Here is a 24,262-nt window from a genome sequence, read left to right as displayed (position 1 = left end):
GATGCTTCTGAGAATGGTAATTCCCTGTTGCTTGTTACATCTGAAAAGACAATTCTTTACACTTGTGAAAATTTCTTCCTCTGAATATGTATGCAAGTAAAGTCAAAACACATCTCTGATTAAATAGGAGTGTTCTGACTTAATAATACTTAGCTTTGGAAACATGTTAAGTAAATGAAATTAATCATCACAGGCTTAGCATCCTATCAGCATGATATGGTTAGTAATCACTACCAAGCAGGATCTTCAGTGCAGAACAGCAGTTCAGAGAGCCACTAGTGGTAATCACTCCTCCACTACATAGCTATTTTGGAAAAGCTTTTGCATGTTACCATGCTGCATTCTGTATGGGGCGCTGCATGCAGTGCCCATCATGTGTGATGGTGTTCTGATTGCTGAGATGGTCTCTTGCTGCCCAGAGAATTGCTGAAAAACATTGTTTTTTGTGGAGTCAGCAGGAGCGAGGAGTTGGACCCCATGCTTGTTCTACATTTGAAGATGTTGGTAGATCTATTCATGCTGTCTCAATCACTCAGAGCTCTCACATTTTGTCTGCCACCAGGACTCCCATGCTTTTGCAGTAGCAGCTCCTTTTTAGGTTTAACATGGATGCCATTACAACAGTAATTTTCAGTTTTCATTGGCACTGTGCTACCAGTAGGATCTCTTTTTTAGTGAAAGGAAATTTTAAAACTTAGATTAAAGGTAGCTGCCACTGTAAGGTCATAATATTCGTGGTGACAGAGGCAATGTAAAAGCTGTGGGTGACTATTTCAAGACTTCTCCTTCTTGTCTCTAGTACATGTAACCTCTTCACTGTGGTATTGAAGCAGCTCACAACCACTAATCTGTTTCCTTACTGGAAAGGGTGGTACTTGGGATGACACTGATTTTTCAAATGGAGGTTGAGGAACAAGGGAAATAGCTGTGCTATATCAAGCACACAAACTGTGGTGGACCAGAACATCACACCAGGTGCTCTAGACTTCTGGGGACCTTTGCTTCTATCTAGTCTTGCCTTGGGCATAGCTGTTCTGATCTATGTGCCTCCCTCCAGCCCTTGAGAAGAGGGGAGGCCAAGAGGTTTCCATTTCTCCATGATAGTTAGGCATGGTCTCTTTAAGAGGTTAACACTTAACTGCAAGGAGTTTAAAAGAGTCGATGCTGTGACTTTGAGGGTGTTTTCAAACATCCCTAGAGAAAGAAATGGGAAACCATGAAGGAGGTGGGCTAAGCTTCTTTTCATGTCCCTAGAGACTGTTGCAGTAACCAAGGGTTTCCTTTTCAAATTACCTGGGCTGAGGTGGTGAATTCAGGATGGATATAAAAATGTACCCATTGCCATTTTCCTTTTTATTTTCATGGCAGATAGGAAGGTGCTGGGAACCTGGGAACTACAATTTGGTCGTCAATCAAAATTGGTGGCAGTTTGTTCAACAAACATCAAGGCAGAGCCTCTGGAACACAATCGTTACAAGCCTGCTTCCAGGGCTGAAATGAGATGTGGCTAGTGTACAGCCTCTGTGATAGCTCTGCCTGCAGAAATGGAGAAGCCACTGGGGACCTGTTCCCCCTACTCTTCCACCCATGTGGGGTTTGTTTATTGGGGAGCTTGTAGCTTCACTGTTTGTGTGGGCATTGGTATATGTACTGTTGTTCTGAGAACCCATCTTTTATTTAAGTGGCTTTTTTCCAATCTATTACTCATCAAGATGAATTGCTATCTCCTGCTGAAATAGATGTCTTTCAAGTATGCCTCTGGACCCTTATTACTTCAACAGTAACTCTGATTTATCTTAGATTTTCCTCACTTTTCAAGGGTTCAGTAAAAAAAAGTCTTGATTCAGAAAACCAATGATGGTATATTATTTTTTAACTGTGGTTTATAAATTAAGGCAATTTAACAAGGCAGTTATAAAAGCCTGCTGCTTTCCTGCAAAGCCTTAAAGCATCCACTTAAAGCCAGATGTCCATTTTCGTGTCTCTGATTCAGTAGAGCACTTGTTCAAATGCTTGACACTAATCTCTACGGTCTAATAGTCCTAAAATCTGTCCAACTCTATGTCTGTGCCAAGCCAAAACTAGAACACACATAAATGCCTAAGAACTGCTCCCCACCATCAAGATAAACCTCCATTATTTTCCCACTTTTAGAAGTACACTTAATTAATTGATCATGATGGAAGAGTGTGATTATGAAAAGCATGTGTGACTTTCAAAATTATCCATTTGATGTACAGATGCATTAGCATCTGCACATTGGTAGTGTTCTGTTTGTACCTTGTGTGCAATAACATTTGCATGGAGAAAGTAAGCTTTGAGAAACTTGGATTAGTACTTTGGTACAACAGATCTGTCTATCCCCAAGGTCTGATTGCATTTCATGTGGATTACCCAGAACTAAGCGCTTAGGTGCCACAGGCTCCCCTCCTTCCATAGCCAGCTGCCTTATGACTGGTTACTGATGCTGTTGGAAAGTACCTGCCTTTTTGTGATTGTAAACAGTGATTTTCTGGTTTTGTATCTTGACCCCTTCCTCTGACACTCTGGTAGCCTCTGATGCTCTTCTTTAATATTCAGCTATCCTGCTGATGTTAATCCTGCTGATTTTTTGTCCCCTAGTGCTGGAGACAAAGTGTACAAAAATGGCTGAATGGGGAACAAGGGACAGTGATGTCTGCAGAGACAGTGTGATACAGACAGTAACAGGCATAGAAACTTGTGTAGTTCTGTGGGTGTCTGTAGCCAGACAGACAAAATGACTTTTGGAAACAGAAATTTGTAATTGCCTCCACATTCAACAATAATTTCACTAGAGTAGCTAACATTAAATTCAGCTTTTTACTGGAAGTGTAAGTTGGAAAGAAAACAGTGATGTTTTCTGAGCATCTCTGGTGTGTTCAACACTGCATGAGTAATCCTCATACTATAAAATATGGTTTGAAATGTTGGTCAGGCTTCACAGATGCTGCCTTTAAAGTTGAATAGGCCATATATCTGCCTCTCTGTATGAAGTTTTGCGTTTTTCATAGCCTGTGTTATTTCTCTGTTCTAAGAAACTTTGTTTTGGCATGCCCATAATTTTCAGTATTGCATGTGGTTGTGGTTTTGCTCCAGCCTGGGAACAAAGCCTGGACTTTGCTATGAGTGGTTTACCACCAGCCTGACATCAGAAATCTTAACCTTCCCTGTGGCTAAATGAAGCTGGAGGATCCACGCAAACAGACGAGGATCTCTAATCTGACCAGCAATTACAAATGAGACCTTTGCTGGATGTGATGATCAATAGGAGTGTGTGGGAGGAGGTAACAGCAAGAGGTGAACACACAGTACTGGAGGCAAGCAACGTGATAGAGAGATCAGAACCTCAAACAAAATGCTGCTGTTGAAAATTACTTTTTGAACCACATTCCTTTTTTTCCCTTGAAAAAATTCTCATCTGTCTGGAAAAATACATGCCTGGACCCGTTTAACTTTTCTTTAAACAAACTTGTGTGGGTGCTCACATTGCATTGCCTTTTCAAGCAGTTCCTAACTCCACTTCCCAGCTTCCCTACAAATTACCAGCTGTTAAGAGTTTGTTAACAAGCTAGGAGAGTTTTGTTAACAAGGTTTTCCAGTTTCCTTCTTCTCCAAACGATCCTCCCTTCACCTAAGGAGACACAGCCCAGTTCCTGCTGCTGTTGACTTGCAGGCAGGAACGTCCCGGTAGCCCCTTCAGAACCATGACCTTGAAGTGAAACCTCTGCACAGGCAGACCCAGCTTGTTGCCTCCTTGTCCCAGCAACCAGATGGCCAAATGTCTCATGCCAGCAAACTGCTGCTTAGCAACCCTGTTTTACCCCAGCCTTGGCCCAGAGGAGGCTGGAGAAAGGCTGAGCACTGACTGTCCTTCATCTTGCATGCTCTTCCTGGCATACCACTGCTTTTCTTAATGGGAAGAGCTACCCCTGCCACTGCCATGGCCGTGAGACCTGGGCAGGCATGACTTGCCAAGGATCTTTTTAGCAAGAATATTCATGGACACGAGGCCACTGGGCTGGTAGAACCAAACGTCAGTGGGAAGGTCTGAATGATATGTCTGATACTATGTCTCCTTTTGGCAACAGCACTTTTTCTTTCGCAAAACGGAGGTGGCCCCATTCCATACACAGGGTGTATAATGCTCCCCAAGAACCTGCTGAGTGGTATGATATTTTACATCAAACACCGTTCACAGTTCTGCTTGATATATTAGCAGTTACTTTTATCCTAGGCCTTTTGATGCTGCTTCTTACCTTGCTCTCGGTGGCCCTGAACCTCCCCACACTCTTGGTTCCCACCTGTCCTTATTCAAGTACTCACATCCTCATCAGCTTATTGCTCATCACCACTACCTACCACACACCACCACCACCACCCCCCCCCCCCACTTCTTTAGGCTAATTCTCCCACATGGCTCTTCCTTCCTTCTAGCACATCGTGTTTTTCCTTAGCCCATGGGTACTTACCCTCCCTCCTGTCAGATCCCTGTGTTGACTTCCAAGTCTAGTCTCCCTAGTCTGCAAGCCCAACTTCCACTTTCATCTCTGTGTCCAACGTCCACCCTCTCCCTCAACCATCCCAGCCCCCAGGGGGGAGGCAATAGTTTCCCACTCTGCCCACAGCTCTCGACTGTGGACGAGCACAGGGAGCGCGGGCAGGGTGCGGCTGCGCCTTCCCCTCGGCCGCCCTCAGAGACGGATCCGCTGTTTGGCCCGAAGGCCGGGGACGGCCGGCACTTTGGTGCGCCGACCGGGGCTCTCGGGCGGTGGGGGCGCGGAGCCGTGCCGTGCGGTGCCGTGCGGTGCCGGCACTCGGGGCGCGGCGGCGGTGGGCGCTGACGCACGGCGGGGCGGGCGCGGCGCTATAAAGGCGGCGGCGGCGGCGGCGGCGGGGCGGCAGCACCATGGAGAGCTGCCGGGCGCTGGCGCTGTGCGCTGTGGCGGCCGCGCTGCTGCTGAGCGCCCGCGGGCACGGATCGACCCCGCCGCGCCGCGCCCGCGACCTGGGACCGCCCGGCGGCGGCGGCGCCTCCCGGGAGAAGGAGCTGGTGCGGCGGGGGCCGGGAACGGGCGGGGGACGGCGGCGGGGCGGGCGCGGTCTGACGGCGGCTCTGTGGTCTCTCGGCAGATCGAGGCGCTGCAGGAAGTGCTGGAGAAGCTCAAGAGCAAGAGGGGACCGCACTACGAGAAGAAGTTCGGGCAGGTGCCCATGGTGGGTGTCCCGGCGGGACGGGTCGGGACGGGACCGGGAAGGGAATAAGAAGGAAGGGGAAGGGAGTAGAACAGAACGAGGCGGGACGGGACGGAATGGTAGAGGAACGGGAAGGGAGTAGAACAGAACGAGGCGGGACGGGACGGAATGGTAGAGGAACGGGAAGGGAGTAGAGCAGAACGAGGCGGGACGGGACGGAATGGTAGAGGAACGGGAAGGGAAGGGAAGGGAAGGGAAGGGAAGGGAAGGGAAGGGAAGGGAAGGGAAGGGAAGGGAAGGGATAGGACTTGGTCTAGACGGGACGGGACGACACGGGAGAGCATGGGACTAGGCTGGACGGCACGGGACGTGACAGGACGGGACAGAACTGGGCGGCCGCTGGTGGCGGTCCCACTCACCGCCGGCCGCTGCCCGCAGTGTGACGCTGGGGAGCAGTGCGCCGTGAGGAAAGGGGCTCGCATCGGGAAGCTCTGCGACTGCCCCCGGGGGACGTCGTGTAATTCCTTCCTCCTCAAGTGCCTGTAAGCAGAGGCGTCCCGGGGCAAGCCGCCGGGAGCGCAGGCACTGACGTCTGGCCGCCCCGACCTGCCGGCGACTTCCCGCAGCTCCTCCGCCCGAGAAAGGCGGCGAGAAGTCCCCGCGTCGCCCGTGTAACGCTGTCCGTGACATCCGACATCCGTGGAGCTGTTTTCTTTCTCTCCCCCGCCCCACTCCGTCCTCTCCCTCCCCTCCTCCCCCGCTTGTTTTTGTCCGTCCAGGAAAATCCCGGGCCGTGCCTTGGGAGTAGAGGTGCCGGTCCCGGGAGCTGCAGTGCCGTCCCAGTGCAGACCCGAGTAGTGCCAAGCCGTGCCGGGAAGCCGTACTGGCCCCGTGCCGTGCCCCGGGCTGTTCGGCTCCTTCCTCGGGCGGAAAACATCCACCCGCTGCCGGCTGGAGGAGCCGGGGCCAGAGGACCCCCTGAGGTGGCTGGGGGCAGCAGGGGCAGGCGGGATGCGGGTGTGTCCAAAGTACCCTGGCCCCCTCTCTCTTGCCGCCCCGCGCAGAGGACCCAGTTGGGCACACGCCAGAGCCAGCAGCCTGCAGCCCTCGGTGGGGCTCACCCGCACCGCTGGCCCCAGGCCAAATCCAGCTGTGCTCACCCTGTGCTGTACAAAGTCCGGCATGAGAGAGACACTGATGGTGTGCGGGGGGTCCGGCACTAGCATGGCTGGGGTGGGGCTGGGGGGATATTGGCTGCTTTACCAGGGCCACCACGGAGAGAAAGCTGTCTGGATTCGTTGCAAACTACCTGGGGATATCCTACTCATGTTTCTACAATGAACTGATGTACATAAATATGTCTGTCCTCCACAGGTACACTGTGTATTTCAGCAAACTCATAACGTGTTTTAATCCTTTGTTTGTCTCTAATAATAAAGTCAGTGTTCTGATGACAGTATTTTGGGTGTTTTAATTCACACATAGGAAATAAATCACATCCCTAGCACTCAGAGGAAGAGGCTGAGGGTGTCTCCAAAACTACTGCAAGCGTTACTGCGTGCTTTAGCCTGACTATCAGCCAGGTCAGGACAGGACTAGAAATCAAGGTTCATGTGTTCTGGCACTGCTCAGCTGATGTCTGCTCCCTTGCCACAGGCACCCAGGGGTACTGTGACAAACACAGAGGCCTCAGGTTTTTCTTTGGGAGAGGACAGGATGTATCCCGGCTGCAGGGACTTGTATGGGAGGCGACTACCATGAGCTGGATCGTCTGTGTTACTTTGTGTTAGATTCCAATAAATGATGGATGCCTGAAGGAAATTCTTGGCTCTCCTTTGTCACAATTCATCTGTGAGTGAATTTGTGAGAACCAGCTCTTAATTATATCAGCATGGAGATGAGGGGCTGCATGGGCCAAGGCTGACACCGGGGAAAGACATCACAAGGGAATCTTGTATTTCATGCTGGAGAGCACAAATATAGGTGAGAAACCCAGAGTTTTGTGAGAGAAAGGCTTCTGTAAGGCATTTGCTTTATTTCTAAACAGTAAGAGCACATAAGGAATTCTGACTGAAACAGTTACAGAGGAGCTGACTTCAAAAAGAGACTCACCACTGCTCATTTTGCTACAGGTATTGCTACATTATTATTGCAGGTATTGTAGTTGCTGGGGTTTATTGTTGTTATTAGTTATTATTTTTCAGGACTGGAATGAGCTCTTCTTAGCCTGGAGAAGTACAAAATAAAGGGTAGCTGAAAACACCCAGAGTGTGAAGGCTGTTTTAACAGGTGGGGCCACAAGACTGAGGTGTGCCATTCATGGCCTGGGGGAATGTGTCTGTGGGGGCATCAGGAGGGGACAGTGAAATTAAAGCAGGAGCCATGGTGCACTTGGTGGGAACACTGTGAGGGAGGACTTGGCAAAGAGAAATGGATATATTGTGACCAGGGCAAGAACAATCAGGAGCGGCAGCCAGCTCTGCCTGCAACTTCTGTGACCGTGGGTGAGTAAGGCCTCTAGGGGAGGGGTGTGATAGTGCATTTGCACGGCTGGAGCCAAGGGCCAGGTTCTATAAACTTGTAACTGCTTGTGGATGTTTTTTATGGTATTTCCCAGATATATTGTAGAAATCCTTAATTTCTCAATGAAGAATGAAGCAATTTTTGTAGCATCTCTGTTTGGTTCCATACAAACAAAAACAAGGACTTATATTTCAGTGGTTTTTATACTCTGGCTGTTTGACAGTCCTGTCAGTATTTGCTGTGGTACAGAGCACTGCTAGTGTGTCCATGCAACTCTATCCTTTAAATACAGGTTTTTACTTATAGTAGTTAACAGACAGAGTGGTTTTTTGTGTGTATACAGGTATTTATAACTTATATTTAAAATCCAGGATGTAAGCTAAGCCACCCAGCTTTACTCCATGGCACCAATTTCTGGATGCATTTATTTTTCCCATACAGGATAATTTTCCATGCTTCCTTCATCTGAAACATCCCCGTTTGCTACCTTATATGGTACAATGTTATTACTTCAGGATCATTCAGAAGTGAAACTAGATTATTAAGGGGGTTTAATAACCAATGGCTGTGTCCAGCCCCAAGTACCACAAGGATCTCAATGAACTGCTTGTGTAGACTGACTCTACATGTAGCATTTATTGAAGGTGTATTTACATAGAATTGGACTGAAACATGAAATATTGGACTAAAATATATCAAGAAATATTCAGCTTATGTGCTGATTTTGTAGTTATTGTTTTGCCAGATTATACTGCTCGAAATTATAAATATGGCTTACATAAAGATCAAAATCATAAATCTAAAACCTTACTTAAGGAATCAGGATTTTGGGATTGCTTTCATGATACTGACATTATGACAATACTCCCTGCAATATTGTGTGCATTAACCTGAGGGCTTTTATCTTGTTGATTATATATGACCACTTACATGACATGACAGATATTTCTACTATAGAGATTTAAAAAAATAGGTCAGGAGAGAAACTTGTAGGAGTCAGGACAGACTTGGCATTTGCATATTTTTCACTTGAAATAAATTGCATGAAATGACACAATATTTTAATTTAAAATATCTCCTGATTTCACCTTACTAACACTTCCAAGGTGGGCCCTGCAAACGACATGTCCAAAACAAGAAGCACAGATTTTGAGGGTTCATCTTGGATTTAGACACCAGAGAGGATTGCAAGAAAGTCTGGATTCAATAAATGTTGTTCAGAATTAATGTGTTTACTGAGTATGAAGTAGAAAAACCCAACTGCTTCAAGTCCTATTGTATTAGGAGTCAACCACAGTAAATATGCTTGTCTCCTGAAAACTCCATCTGAAAAACAAATTTTTCTTTTTGACTGGATCTTCCAGCTAGAAAGAGCTGTGAAAACTGCCCCTGATGGGCTGGTTGTCAGGTTATTTCTGAGTGGTGGGTTGACCAGCAGTTTCAGCTGGCCCCACAGCCCAGGGGATTCGTGCTGTGTGCCTGGGTGACTCACTCGTTTCAGAGGCTTCTGGCAGCTCCCAGGTACTTGGGTTGAGCTAAAACATTACCCCTTTTTTCAGCTACTCTGCACATGAAGACTAAAACATAGAGAGACATCATGAAAAAGTCTAGCAAAAAGGTGTTAATTCAAGAGAGTGTTTTATATAACTGATATCTGAAATAATTAAATACAGTGCTAGAAATCAAGGAATCCATCCAGAAGCCCCATCTCTGTCAGGAGTCAAACCCCAGTGAAGAACTAGTTGAACATCAAGCAGCTTGACAAAGAGGCCCAGCCAGTCTGTCTCTTTTCCTTGCCATCTGTGGGCTTTCCCCATGTCATACCTGCTAGCACAGTGTGATCCTCCTCCTTCTAGGGCAAACTTCTTCCCAGAGACCACTGAGTCAAAACTCAAAGACAATCGACTTACATTATTTATCTGCAGCCAAGTCTTCTCCATAAGACTCTACATAATTCTTGGTGTTCCTGGTGGAGGCAGGCACTGCTCTTCTTTAACCAGCATTTGGAAAATGTATGCCTATGGGTGGCAGCCCCTGTGTAACATATTGCACAAGTACTGAGAGGAAAAGTGAGGTTCACATTGGAAGTCACAGAGTCTGAAGGTAATATTGCATGGATAAAATGTATTTCACATATACTGGACAAACCTCATGACATTTTTTCCTGAGGTGGATTTTGCTGCTTCTCAGATTCTAGGGCGTTTTTTGTTGTTGTGGTAGGTTTGCTTTGTTCCCCTTCTTTCCCCACCCCGTTTCTTTCAGTCTCTCCTTCTCTGAGTTAGCAGAGAAAATAGTTACACACTAATCAACACTGATTGATAAAATATGTGGCTCTTTTCAAGCGCTCTACTTTTTTGCAACTTGTATAGAAGTACAGGACATTGCATCCAGCCAGTTGCTCTTCCTTGTAAGGTTTCAGTTTAACAAAAATAGTGGAGAGTTTATGCCTTTCTGTTGGTGGTGGATCCACCACAGATTGGAGCTGGGCAAAAATGAAACCAGCAGAAGAACAAGAGATGGCAGTGTTGGAATGGAATGACATTCTCAGCATGCAGCTGTCTCTTGTCTAAATGAGTGTGTTAGCTTAACAGTGATGAATGGAATTTTGGGGAATGGATTTTTTTTTTTCTTTACAGTAGAGCAATCTGGAACACACAGCCATACCTTGCCTGTGAATCTGTGACCTCTTACAACTCCCAGCAAGTCACCCTTCAGATCCAAGTCCCTAGGAGATGTGGTAACACCCCTTGCTGGGAAGGAAGGCTGCACAAAAAGAGACTCAGGAACCTGAGCAGCCTTCCTTCACCCCCCCCAGTCCCTCATCCATCTGTGTGAGCCTTTTTTCAGCTCATGTCTGGGCCTTCAGACTTTGGCAAGATTGTGCAGAAGGGACCTGTGGGACCTGCCTGGAGCCCTTCCACAGTCTGTCTGCAATAGCAGCCATAATGAGATTAGAAATGAAAACATAAATACTGATTAAGCATTCAAGGGTGGCTCTTTTAATTCCTCACAAGTAAATGGCAAATACTCTTTTGTATGTGGTAATTGACTTGATTGCAATTTGGAGATCCTGCCTGTTTTGCCTGGGAGGCAGAGTGTATTCTCACTTGTAGGCAGTGCTGCAACAGAACGACCACAACCACACAGGAGCTAGACTTTGTCCCAGAAGTAATTCCCATCTTCCAGTCCTCTGTTATTGTCTTGTAGGATCCTACAGGATTCACAGAAATGATCACACCAAGGCAAATAACCAGCTGCTGGGTTCTAGCTGTGAACCACAAATTACATTTCAGGGTCTGGCACAGAGAGAGTGGATGGTGGTGAGGGCTCACTTCTATGCCTGGGAAGACAGATCCTCCTGTAAGCTGTGCTAAGGCACACAGAGAACAGGGGGATTATCTGAAACAGCCAGCACAGCTTCACCAAGGGCAAGTCCTCCCTGGCCAACCCAGTGGCCTTCTGTGGTGGAGTGACAAGAGAAGAGCGACAGATATCTGTCTGGACTTCTGTAATGCCTTTGACACATTTCCCACCCTCCTCCCCCCCCAACCCCCCCCCCATCCTCCTGTCTAAACTGGAGAGAGATGGATTGGATGGGTGGATTGCTTGGTGGATGAGGAATTGACCAGATGGTCACATCCAGAGGGTAGTGGTCAATTGCCCAATGTCCAGAGGGACATCAGTGAAAGCAGTGTCCCTCAGTGGTCTGTATTGGGATCAGTACTGTTAAATGTCTCCAACAAAGACACAGACAGTGTTTGCAGGTTTGCAGATGACACCAAGCTGTGTGGTGCAGCTGACATTCCTAAAGGACAGGATGCCATCCAGAGGGATCTGCACAAGCTCAAGAAGGGGCCCACAGGAATCCCATGAGGATCAACAAGGCCAAGTTCACGGTGCTGCACCTGGGTCAGGACAACCCCCAGTATCAGGGGACAGGCTGGGGATGAGCAGATGGAGAGCAGCCCTGTGAGAAGGACTTGGGGGTGCTGCTGGGTGAGAGGCTGGACATGACCCAGCCATGGGCACTTCCAGCCCAGAGAGCCAAACGTGTCCTGGGCTGCATCCAAAGCAGCGTGGGCAGCAGGGGAGGGAGGGGATTCTGCCCCTCTGCTCTGCTCTGGTGAGAGCCCACCTGGAACCCTGCATCCAGCTCTGGGGCCCCAGCACAGGGAGGACATGGACCTGCTGGAGTGAGTCCAGAGGATGGCTATGGAAATGATCAGAGGGATGGAAAACCTCACCTGGGAGGAAAGACTGAAATAGTTGAGGTTGTTCAGGGAACAGAAGGCTACAGGAAGATCTTACTGCAGTCTTTCAATACTCACAGAGGGCTTATAATAAAGATGGGCACTGCTCTTGGCAGAGCAGTGACAATATGACAGTGGGCAGTGGTTTTAAATTGAAAAAGGGTAAATTTAAGTTGGAAGTAATTTTATTATGAGGGTGGCAAAAAGTAATTTTATGATGAGGGTGGCAAAAAAAGGCACAAGTGTCCCAGAGATGTAGTATGTGCCCCAACCTGGAAATACTCAAGGTTAGGTTGGACAGGACGCTGAGCAACCTGATCTAGTGGAAGATGTCCCTGCTTATTGCAGGGATGTATTGGACCAGATGGACGCTAAAGGTCCCTTCCAGCCCGAAGGATTATATGACTCTATAGAAAAGACATCATACCCTACCATTCTTCACAATAGACTTAGTAACTCTTGTTAGTGTTAATTCTAATGTTACTAGATGTGCTGATTTTCTCCCTTATGGAGCTGGAGCTCCAGTATGTTTGCACTGATCTGGTTAAAGTGCATTTCCCCTGACTAACCTTCCAGACTATTTAGAACCTGCCCATCTGCCCTTCTTGTCCTTTAGCCCAACCCTTTACACCCCTCACGTTCATGCCCTGCACCTGTGTGCCCTTTGCTCCCTTTGGTGCACCTGGGCACTCCATGGTTCACTGCTGTCAATGCTGCTCACCTGCTTCTCACAGCTGTACCCACTGGGGATGAGGCTGGGCCCACAGCTACCACAAACTGTGTACCTACATTCAGGTACACTCTTCTCAGTTGTATCAGCTAGAAATTCATTTGCTTTTCCCAAAAAGCTCTGTAGAGCAAGCATGCATTTGTTCACCTCTTTTTTTAATAGCCTGTCAGGGGTTGGGTTTTTTCTTTCCTTTTCTTTCCTGTTTCCTTGTGGAATGTTTTCCCACTGAGTTGCTAGGAAGCACTAGCAACTAGCAGGCTAGGTGTTCGAGACAGTACTCCTCTGGTTTTTGGGAGTTTACCTCCAGGAAAAAGAGGTACAGCAAGAACAGAGGCAGGAAAAAGATGGGGCTGGGGATTTGGGGGCTCTCTCTCTCTCTCACTGAGTTTTGGAGGAGCATGGTCGGACTTGCAGCTTGGGGAAGGGAATTTGCTGCCACCTCCATAACCCAGCTGGGAGCTGCTTTACTTCTGCTGTTGGGTCCCGCACCTTGCCCTTCCCTGCCCAGACACCCAGCAGGTTCCACCTATGGCAGCGGAATTTCTGATACATCTCGTCCACCACCCCTGGGTTTCTGCTCAGCCCTGCCATCCCAGCCTGGCGCTCCCGAGAGTCCCGCTGGGCCCCGGGATCGGTGCCATGGGGTTTGTGGATCAAGGCCTCTCCCCCATCCCCGCCCGTCCGGGCCAAGCCGCCATCGCCACAGCGCCCCCTGCAGGCACGGGGGAGGCACCGCCCCCGCCCCGCCCCCGGGAGCAGCGGCGCCCCTGCCGGCCGAGCCCGGAACTGCAGCAGAGGGAAAGCGCCGCGGCCGAGCGGGCCGGGACCTGGGGTTGTTGTTGGTTTGTTCTCCTCGTTACACATACTACTAAAGAACTGTTAGTCCTAGTCCAATATCTTTGCCTGAGAGCCCCTTAATTTCAAACATATAGCAATTTGGAGGGAGAGGGTTTACATTCTCCATTCCAAGGGAGGCTCCTGCCTTCCCTAGCAGACACCTGTCTTTCAAACTGAGACAGATTTTGGTGCCCAAGCACGGAGCCCAAGGGCACTGACAGAAAAAGGGTAAAAAAATGGAATAACGGTTCTTGAGTAACCTATAATTTTTTCTTTTTTGTGTGCAGGATATAGAAACCTTATTACATGTCACTATGTGGTCTTGTTTATCCCGGTTTGGGTGGTGTATGGTCGTGGCTATATTTCTCCCATTTGCAGGCCCTTATCTAAACATGGGTCCTAAAATTAGGGTTACTGTGGCTGTTATCCAGTTTGCTTTATAGGTTAATAAGGTGAGGAATTCATGGATTTTTAACTTCCTCTGGAAGGTGGGCACACGGATTCAGAGCTATCACGCACTACCTTTATGTATGGAACTGCAGCTATTAAGTAGTTTCTACAGAGAACTGTAAGGAAACTATATGCAATTCTGAATTTCTGTACAAAGAAATCCAAACAGGAAAACAACATAAACAAGAAAACACTTCAGGGACAGTTTAGTGGCTGGAGAACTGATCCACTGGTGGTTGCATCAGTTTTACTTTTATTTAGATACCAGTACTGTACCCTAGCCAAACTGCATTTTTGTTCTGATTTGGATTTACTTATGCCATTTCATTGCTATTACTTTATTTATACGGCTATTTCTATCTCATTGATCATTAACTGAGTAAGGCATAGGAGATCAGAAGAGCCATAGAACTTCCTGGCTTCTGTTGAAGACATTGTGTAAATTCTATTTTGAGATACACCCAAGCTTCTTGGAAAGCTTCTTTGAGCTTTGTGGTAGCTCAAAAGAAAGACTTGGGGCAGAAGTTGTTCAGAAAATTTATCAGAATATTTCTGATGGTGTTTGAGAAAATTAAGGTACATAAAGCCGTGCTAATTACTACTTCCCTGTCTGGGCAACAGCCAGCAGCTATTGGAGAAACATGTAAAAGACCTCAGGCTCCTGCTGTTATGGTCAGGTTTGGGGCTGTGGAAGGTGCTGCAGGATCACTCCGGAGCTACTTGGCACAGGGTTTGGCCTCTGCTCGCCGTGAACACAAGAGGGTGCTGGTTACTGTGCAGAGACTTTCCCTTAGGAAATAACTTTTTTTTCCTGGTTCTAGAATGGAAAAGAGAGGGAAGTCTGCTGCCCTGAAGACCCATATGCCGTGTACTGAAGAGACATGATGTCACCAGTATGGATGAAATTACAATTATTCAAGTAAACTTCCTTAACAGTATTGACATTACAGGTATTTATTGTTTGCATCCTTCTTCATCCATCCTTTACTTTTCCTGAAGTCAAAAAAAGTAGTACTAAGAAAGAATGCAACCTCATGCCATCATTTCAGCAGGTTGGGGCACTTGGATAAAGCACCTGTGTAGCTCTCCCACATGAGAGTTTAGCAAGGTTACCCATGGGCTCAGAAGGCATGCTGCACTGCAAACTTTTCATGCCATCCAAATTCTCAAAAGGCTTTTTTAGTCAATTTTGACTTGTTTATGGCTCCATGATGAGAATATGCTCATCCAAACACTCTTAAATATGTACATAGATTAGTTCTTAGACCATGTTCTACAAATTCAGCAGAAGATGGAGGCAGAGGAGTATGCACAGTGTTCCTTGGGATATTGCTGGAAAACAGTTTAGCAGTTCATAGAGGAATTATCACATCAGTTTGCTGGATTATGTATATTGTGCCTGGAACTGGGATATCTGCATAAATGAGTAACCAGGAGCCCAGTTTGACCATCCAGCTAATGGTCACCTGAGTAAATCTGGTACATTGCCTGAGGAGGTACCACTTGAATTAAAATTAGTTCAGATACACATCTGGAGAAGAACAAGAGACATTTGAAGATAGACACGAGAAATTTCCTATGCTTTGATTTACAGTATCTTATGAATGTTGGGAATTTATTAACCAGCTTCTTGACTGTAAGGCAGGGGTTTAAGAAACATGGAATTTCTTCAGAGAAACTGTAGTTTCGGTTAGGGGTGGCGGGGTTTATGCTGTGTAAGTAAGACATTTATTCACACCTGTGTGCCTTATTTGGCGTTTATTGTGGTTCAGGAGAGACTGATGTTGAGGTAGGAAAGATAATCCAAAAATGACATGGTACTGCGTTGATTTTAAAATACCTTACGTAGATTCTTAACAATGTATTTCAGAATTGCTGTTGTGGGCACACACACTTACCTATCTATGAATCAACCAATAAATCTCCCTGTATGCACACAGGTCAGCAGAAGATGTAAGCAAGTTTCATCATGCGATGGAAAAGGAGGAAAGAGCTTTGCAATAGTTTTCCTTTTGTATATGCCAACTTTTATGTCTCTTCTTGTTCTTGAGCAAGCAGAATTACTTTTTTAGTACCATTATTAACTTTGTATCATCTTTCTTAAGTAAGCCTAACTTTTTCTCCTTGAAATGGCAGTAAGTAAACAGTTTCATCCCATTTCCTATTCAATTTTGTCCCTTTTCCTTTTTCCTACTGTGCAGTCAGGCATGTACTTCAGCACTGGTAAACCTTTTAGCTCTGAAAGAATGCAAATGCAGCAGTGAACACAAAAAGCGAGCTCCCACAACTTAAATAGGTACCTCATCTTAATAATGATTTAATAGGGTAGAAACCAACTAACAAAAATAATGCAATTTACCCTTGAATTACTGAATAAATGCTCTACAGAGATGGCAGACACCATGAATGAAACTACTTCTAAGTATATCCAAAATACTTAATGCCAGGGACATTTGTCAATGGAACTATCAAAAATTGAGTATTCATAAAGTAGTTGCTTGAGCATACTCTTGGAAAATAATCTAAGAAATTACTTATGAAAGAGATTATGAAAGAGAATATTTTAAGGAACTTTTATCAGCAGTCAACCTAGATTCAAATTAATTTTTTGAATTGAGATGTAGCTTCACCTTTTTATGTTCTATCTTTCCAATCTCATTCTTTATGGCAGATCAGCAAAGTCTTCATTATTTACTGAAAAAAACTCCAAAGTGAGAAGCAAACAATGCTGTTTACAAACAGCTTCCAATACTGTGCATCATCTGAGGACTACTTCTTGTTTTGACTTATGCACTGTGAGTGAACAGTTATAATCTCCCTCTGGAAAAGACGTTTTGCAGTTGGTCTGGATGAGGATAGGCCTTTGTCTTCCAGAAGAGTCCTGACTACTACTCTCCAGACAAGTCAACACACTGAAACAAGCAGTTTGTTTTTACTTGTGCTACAATCAAAACATGAAACAAGAGAAACCTTTGTTCTCTGTTTATTCTTGCCTCACTGCATGTCTCAATTGTGTTAGCAATTATCAGGTAGCAGGGCAGAGTAAAGTCAGTGCTATACAGAACATGTCGTCACATGAAATCAGGTAGAGATTCTAAGTACCGGATCCAGAACAGAGAATAATGAAATCACTGGAAAAATCGAGTCTGTTTGCTTCCTCTTTTACAGAAGATACTTTGTGTTACTAGTTTTCAATTACCTTTGCCTCTCCTGCCTTCCCCCTCCCCAGTTCATGGTATTTTCTTTTTTTGGACATGTGTTATACTCACAGTATATTTCCATAGTCACAGGAGCCAAGTTGGCCAACTGCTGTTGAATGTTGATGACTAATGAAGAACATCCACTGGGCTGGCTGGCGGAATAATTCCGTATTCCATTGCCCAGCTTCCTCCTGGACTAATTCTCTTCTTTTTTTATCAGCACAAAGAGGCCTCCAAGTTCCCTCTACTCCTGTGTCATAAAGCAGGAGCAGAGTATGGAAGTGCTAGTGTTAGGATGGTAAATGAAGCACAACAACTAAGCATTGTTAAGAATTGAGGTTCATAGAAGATGTTCTAAACCAGACCTTGCTAACAATTAACTCAATTCCATGTCTGTATCCTCATCCTAAACAAAGACAATAGTCATGCTGACACCAGCAAGGTCAGAATCTCACCCCAGGCCCTTGCCTTCCCCTTCCTTGTAATTCTGCCCAGTCTTGTATTTGGCAAGAAAGATATGGAAAATTTTCCTTGTTCTTGTTCAGCTCTTTCCTGCACCATTTATCATTCTTCTCAAAAGGTCACCTTCAACAAAAATTTTTAGTTTATATGCACAAAACAAGTAAATCAGTTACACTTTACTTGAGGTGCACCTGTTGAGTGTGCGTCCTATAATGTAGTAGACAGTTTACAATCTAGAGTATCTAGAGTATCATAGATACATTGTTCCTAAAGCACAGTTGTTTCCTACAGAAATAGTAAGATTTTGCCATAACTTCTGTCTCATCATAGAATATGCTTATGCTATGTAGTTTGTTGAGCATAAGGCCAGTACTGTTTAGGGTCTACATGAGTACTACTAAAACATTGCCCTATGTAATGAATATGTTAAAAAAGAAATTTCTTCACTCTAGGTTCCTCACAGGAGAGTTTCTGTCATCCAGCTGCAGGAAAAAATAACCAAGTAACTGAATGGTACATCAATAGGACAGCTAGAGCCCAGTTAATCTATTAAGGAACCCTGTACCAAGACCCATGGGCCCTAATTGCCTCAGAATTTATGCATTTATTCCTCATGCCCTGCACATGCCTCTTGGTGCAATGGCAGCTTTTGGTCTGGGGCCTCCTAATTTTTAGGATTCTTTTCCCATGACCCCACAGACAGGCCAATAACTGTTCCTATCTTGTTGAGACTCAGCTTCTGCTGAGGACTGCAGCCTCCTCTGGTTTGTGCTTCTGATGAACTAGTTTAGTTGGTCAAGAATGGGAAATTCAGAAACCCTCAGTTTAAAGTAAGGACTGCTAGGCAAAAACTTAAACACTGGATTGTAATCAACATTATTCTCACTGTATATGCTAGTAGGAAAATTACTAGGAAAATTATTCCAGCCAGAAACATCTCTAGGTGAAAGTTTGCAACTACTGGCATACAACGCCAGAAAATTCAGCTACTCATGCTAAAGTAAGTAAATTCAAGGCAAACTTCAGACTATATCACACTGTGTTGTAACTCTAAGTGCCTTATTCTTACTTAAAACTTTCTTATTATGGCAAACATTAATATCTCTCCACAAGGACCAGACCATAATCATTGTTTTCCGATATCAAATCTCTGTCTCCATTTTTCCTTAATTCATTTTAACAGGTTCAGTATCTTCTCACCATTATTTTCCTTTCAGAAAAACATGTAATATTTATTTTGATTATTAGAACAGTAGCACAAGGCTCAGTATCACAGGAAAGGTGCTGAAATAAGGGGACACTACTTGTTTGAGAGCAAGAATTCACCTTGCCACAAGAAAGATGATAGCTGCTCTCTGGATCTGTGGTAGGTTTGACACAATAGGGGAGGTGAATTTTCAGTTCTGTCTCTATCCTGCTTTTAAAACAAAGGTGATGTGTTTTAGCCTTCAGACATTGTTATCTAAATATCAAATTAATTTCAACATCAATCAGGAGAGGAGCGTTCTCTATGTTTGCTAGAATGATGGAATTTTTTACAACTATATTTGCTGTGCTACTCCATGTTTGTTATCATTAGTGCATTAAAATACTAAAATGTGTTATATACAATAAACATATAGATATAAAAAAGTTTAGGCATCACTTGAAAGATTTCCCACTACAGATACATACCTGGCTTAAGTGTAGAGGCTATAAAAAACTGAATATTACATAGCTGAAAGTAGTAAGAACATTCCATTAGAGTATTTTTGTTATGGTGGGTGCAGATAGTAACCCAAAGTTAGGTTTGGCAATTACATAGCCTAATCATAATAAACTTCTTTTTTTTTTTTCATATACAGATCAAATGCAGTGCTTCAGTGACAAGAATGAGTTAGAAGTGTAAAAGGACTACTTTTATGTGTACTCTCATAGAATTTTGTGTATGCAATGCGAAATCAAGTTCTGCTTCATTATGTTTAAGTAGCACTACTACTTATGATCCAGCCTCTAATTTTAGATTCTCAAAGCAAAAGTCTAGTTGTGTGAAGGAACACCTTATATAGAATAAGTATACAAATGACAGAATTGCTACATAGAATTTATATTTTTCATGGGGTTCCCCATTTAGTAATCACAAGACCCTATTGATCAAGTTCTACTGTTTTATTTTTTTGTAATTACATATTGGAAACAGATCAATGAAATGCAGCTCCAACACTTCATTAGCGGGTGCTTGTTCATTTTATGACTAGTACTGTATTCTCATTGCCCAATACCCTACTAGATGGCTCTTACAGAAAGTACAAACATGAAAAGTACACAAGGATGGAGAATACAATCAGAAAAGTAAAAAAATATGTAAACAGAAATACTCATATGCAAACAACTCATAACCTCTCTGCAAATATGTAGAGGTCAGACAGAAAAAACAATCAATTCTTGTCCTGTCCCCCAAGCCCCTTTGTTTCTGCATCTCCACACTAACTTTTTCAGAGCACATTAAGCTGTTTGTTGTTTAAGGAATTAAAAAACCCAAGTCCAGTTCTGTCCCTCCTTTGCTTGTTAGGTAACTAACAAACACTTGCCTCATTGACTCAAAAGCAGGGCCAGAAAAATGACAGTTCAAGTTATCTATAAAGACTAAAGCTGTTCCAAATGCCCATTACAATGTATAACTTCCCTCTGCCGCAAACAGACAGGAAAGATGACAATATGTTGGCATAGCAGGTTTTTAGGTCAACAGCTATGCCAACATCTTGCCTCCTCTCCAGCTCTGCATAAAGGAACTGCTTGAAAAGGTGTCTGTGGGAATTGTGCAGTCTTTAAGTGTGATTTGTTTGGTCTAAAATAGAAAACCAAAATTTATGTAAAAGCTTCACACTGTTATGTAAAACATTTGAATATCAGTCTCACTATACAGTAATGCCAATGTGAGTGGATTTTTACCCCTTAGGCTATGAGAGCTAAAAAAAAAATCTCTGACAAAAGCCAAGTTTGTAGTTCTGTGTCTATAATTGCTGCAGAGCAGAGACAGTGTTTCTTAACTATTTTTCACAAAGCAATAATGTATTCAGGACATTTCTCACCAAAGCATCAATAAAATCCAAGAGAGAGGGTGGATGATCTAGAGCTGTATCTTATAGACCACAGTGAAATCATATTCTCAAGTGACTTCATTTTAAACTCATTTTGTTTGGTTTCTTTTTTTTTTTTTCCTCATTCACCTAAACAAAGAAGTGATTACAAAGGAAGAGATTTAAACACACAAATTTGCAATTATAAAAATATATCAGCAGCTTCATTCATACTTAGAAATCACACTGCCACCTTCTTGTAATCTATTTCCATTCACACAAACATTTGCAGACAGTATTTTTGGGGACAGTGGATTTGCCAAGGAGACAGATTTTCAGGAGGAAAGTGGTAGTCATTACAAAACTGGAGACAGACTCCTCCAATTTACCTTGCCCACAGTGCACACTTCCACTGTTTGCTGGTTATTTGGTGTTTGCACTTATTTTAAACAAACAAGGAGAGATATTTTAATTTATTTCTCTAATCATGTACCTGGTTCTATAAAGTAGTCAGAATGGCAAGAGTGAAATGTAAGAGTCTAATGAGTGTAAAGAGCGTTGATAACTATCTGGAGCACATTGACTAGGTCAGTCATTAACAACACCAAACGTGCTTTACTGAACACACGACGTTGTCAGCTGTAGTTGCCAAATGTATCTTTAATTTTCATTTCCAAAATGTGTATTCAAACCTGACACCTTGAGTTCACATTAACATTGTGGAGTTTTGGTAGTTTTGGGGTTTTTTCCTCCAGATTTTTAGGAATGAGGAGAAAAGCAAAGGAGAAGTTGTTTGCATTTGTTACAAAATCTTTAACATTAGTGCATTCATTGTCACCAGACACCCTGGTATTTTAAAATTTTGTAGGTAATCTTCAAAGAAGCTGGAGTTCAGTAAAATCTTTCAAAGCTGAGGTTGCACAATGAAGACTCCTTCAGGTATTACCTTGCTATCAATGATCAAGCCGCTTCAAAATATACAACCTAGAACCCTCCAAAAAAGTGAGTGAACATAGAAAAGCACATTTTTCCATATTACATAAATAGAATAGAAAACATTCTGGAGCCAAGCACTTAATCACATTTCAAAATACCACAAGAGAGCATCTTTTGTTGTCCTTGTAAACACTTGTGTCTTTAATGAACATTACAATTAGCATGTGAACTGTCTCACACGAAACCTGTTTTCCACCAATTACTCTCACCTAAGAAAACTGCCAAGCTGAAGACATGTGAATGACACTACATTTCAAAGACTCTCTTCGGAATTATATTTAAGGAAAAGTACTTAAATCTACCATTAGGGAATATTATCAGTGAATTCTATTAGAATTTTCCATTTATGTATCTCAGGATGGGAGAAAGTTTAAATTCTTCAAAATGGAAAGCAAATTATAAGTTTCAAATGCTTATTTCATGAAAATTCATGGATGTACAGAAAAAACCATATTAACTTGCCTGTTTTGTATTGGCTAAACCTTTCTTTCTGCCTTTAGAATTTAGTTTATAAATCTGTATGCTTGTATGTTCATATATAACTTTACCATTATCTTACAGATCTCTTATAAGTCAGTGTGGCTATTTTAAAACTTTTGCTATAATCTCTGAATTTGCTTAAGATAACAACTTTTGCAATACTTTTTTTTTCTGAACTGAAAACTGCTTATATTTGGGATCATATTCTACAGAATGTTTGCATGTATGTGTACTCACATCAGTAGAGGGTTTTTATACTCTGACATGTAAACAAGATTTAAATTAAACAGCTGTGTCAGCAGACAAGATCAGGGTGTGTTAACATCGATGCCCTCTGACCTGCCAATCTGATGTCTCACACAATCACTTCTATCCTAACAAAGCCTGGTTTTTTGGAGGGCAGTGTATGAAATGCAGCGTAGTCTGGACTTAGGCCAAGGGAGGCATTATTTCAAAGCTTCATATCCTGGTTGTGCCACTAACCCAAAAAGCCTGGACTTGGCATGCTGTGATGACCCAAAATCTAATCAGTTCAAACACAGGCAAGACTATGCTTTGCAGCAGTAACAGGCTGCTGCTGGAAGTTAACATCCCATTGGACAAATCCACCACTGAAACTGAAAGCAGAGATGTGTACAGCTTGCAGAACTAACATGAGGAACTTGCAGCACAAGATCCTGAAAATCTAGTGATCAAGTACCTTCGATGTCACAGCTTATTTTAGACTGTTTACTTTGAAAGAAAAAAGTAAGCTGACAGTAAGAAAAATTAATATAATTAATGTTTTTTGAATATTTTATAGATTTTTCCACAGACTCTATGAGCTAAAAAACCAACAGGTTAAGTATCTGGCAGTACATCAAATGCTACCAAACATAATAAAGCTGTTGAAAGAACCATTTTCTGACTAAGGAAAAGTATGTAATTATAACTGCTAAAACCAGAGGTAGAATAAAGCATTTTTCTAAATAACTTGCCAACTTCATCTGTTCTCCCTGTTAAAAAGTTCAGTAGCAGAACACAATCTTATCTTCAGTACAGCCAAGTCAGAATATGAAAGAGGAGAAAGCAAGCAGACTACAGGGTTATTCATTTGATGCATTAAAGCATCTCCCACTCTAAGACTGCTCTTCATAATTTTCAAACATGCTGCAACAAGGGAGCAGGGAAGAGAGAGAGTAAAATGTAACACACACAGAAGGAAGGGGGGTGATCACACAGGAGAATGGAAGCTTGCAACAGCAAGTACCCACAGAAAGAAGAGAATTCCCAAAGCCTGAGATGCCCTTGCAGAATCACTTCAACACCCTGCAGACTGAGAAGAAAGACCTGCCAGATCAGGAGAAGCACCAGGGCTGAGTAAGGCAGCCCCATCTGCTCCCTGTATAACAACCGGTAAGGCAGCCCCATCTGGTCCCACTTCACAGCCAGCACAACTAAGAAAAGGCATGGGGTGGTAGCAGTAGGTGACTTCTGAGAGGCTCAGAGGTACTGAGAGACCTGACACAGTCTCTGGAGAGGTGCTGCTTTCTGGAGAGTCGTAGCAGGGATGTCACTGATAGGCTGCTGAGCCTTGTACAGTCCACTGATTATTACACACTGCTGTTGTTTCACATGATACAGCAGCAGTGACACAGCCAGAAGACTGAGGACTTGGTGAAAGGCAATGTTTTGTCCTCTGTTGAGGAAGTTAGTTATGCTTAGGCGGTGGATTAAAGCGTTAAAGTATCATAGGGATGTGGAGAAGTTTGAGAGAGGGGTTTGTTTTGTGAGGATGAGTGTTTTGTGAGGATTACAGAGGCCTGGCTACAGAATAACCAGCAGGGAAAGATGCTATCCTGGAGCTTGTTCTCACCAACAAGGAATGACTGGTGTGGAATGGGAAGCTCCAGGACAGCCTTGGCTGCAGTGATCATGAAGTGGTAAACTTCAAGATCCTTAGGCCACAAGGAAGGAGCAGAAGAAGCTCACTATCCTCAACTTCAGGAGAGCAGATTTTGCCCTCTTGAAGGATCTGTTCGGTAGAGTACCATGGCATAAAATCCTATAGGGAAGAGAGAG

General features: G+C 43.9%; 1 protein-coding gene across 1 annotated transcript; it reads left to right on the top strand.

The window, feature by feature from the left end:
* Nucleotides 1-4,889: 4,889 nt before the first annotated feature.
* CARTPT (CART prepropeptide) lies at nt 4,890-6,673 on the top strand. The gene is made up of 3 exons (XM_054652461.2): nt 4,890-5,071; nt 5,152-5,235; nt 5,653-6,673. The coding sequence occupies exons 1-3, from the start codon at nt 4,928-4,930 to the stop codon at nt 5,758-5,760; spliced, it is 336 nt and encodes a 111-aa protein (XP_054508436.1). The 5' UTR covers nt 4,890-4,927; the 3' UTR covers nt 5,761-6,673.
* Nucleotides 6,674-24,262: the final 17,589 nt, after the last annotated feature.

This window comes from Agelaius phoeniceus, chromosome Z (assembly GCF_051311805.1).
Source record: "Agelaius phoeniceus isolate bAgePho1 chromosome Z, bAgePho1.hap1, whole genome shotgun sequence".
In the NCBI taxonomy this organism is placed as follows: domain Eukaryota; kingdom Metazoa; phylum Chordata; class Aves; order Passeriformes; family Icteridae; genus Agelaius; species Agelaius phoeniceus.
This window is presented reverse-complemented; position numbering and strand designations above follow the sequence as displayed.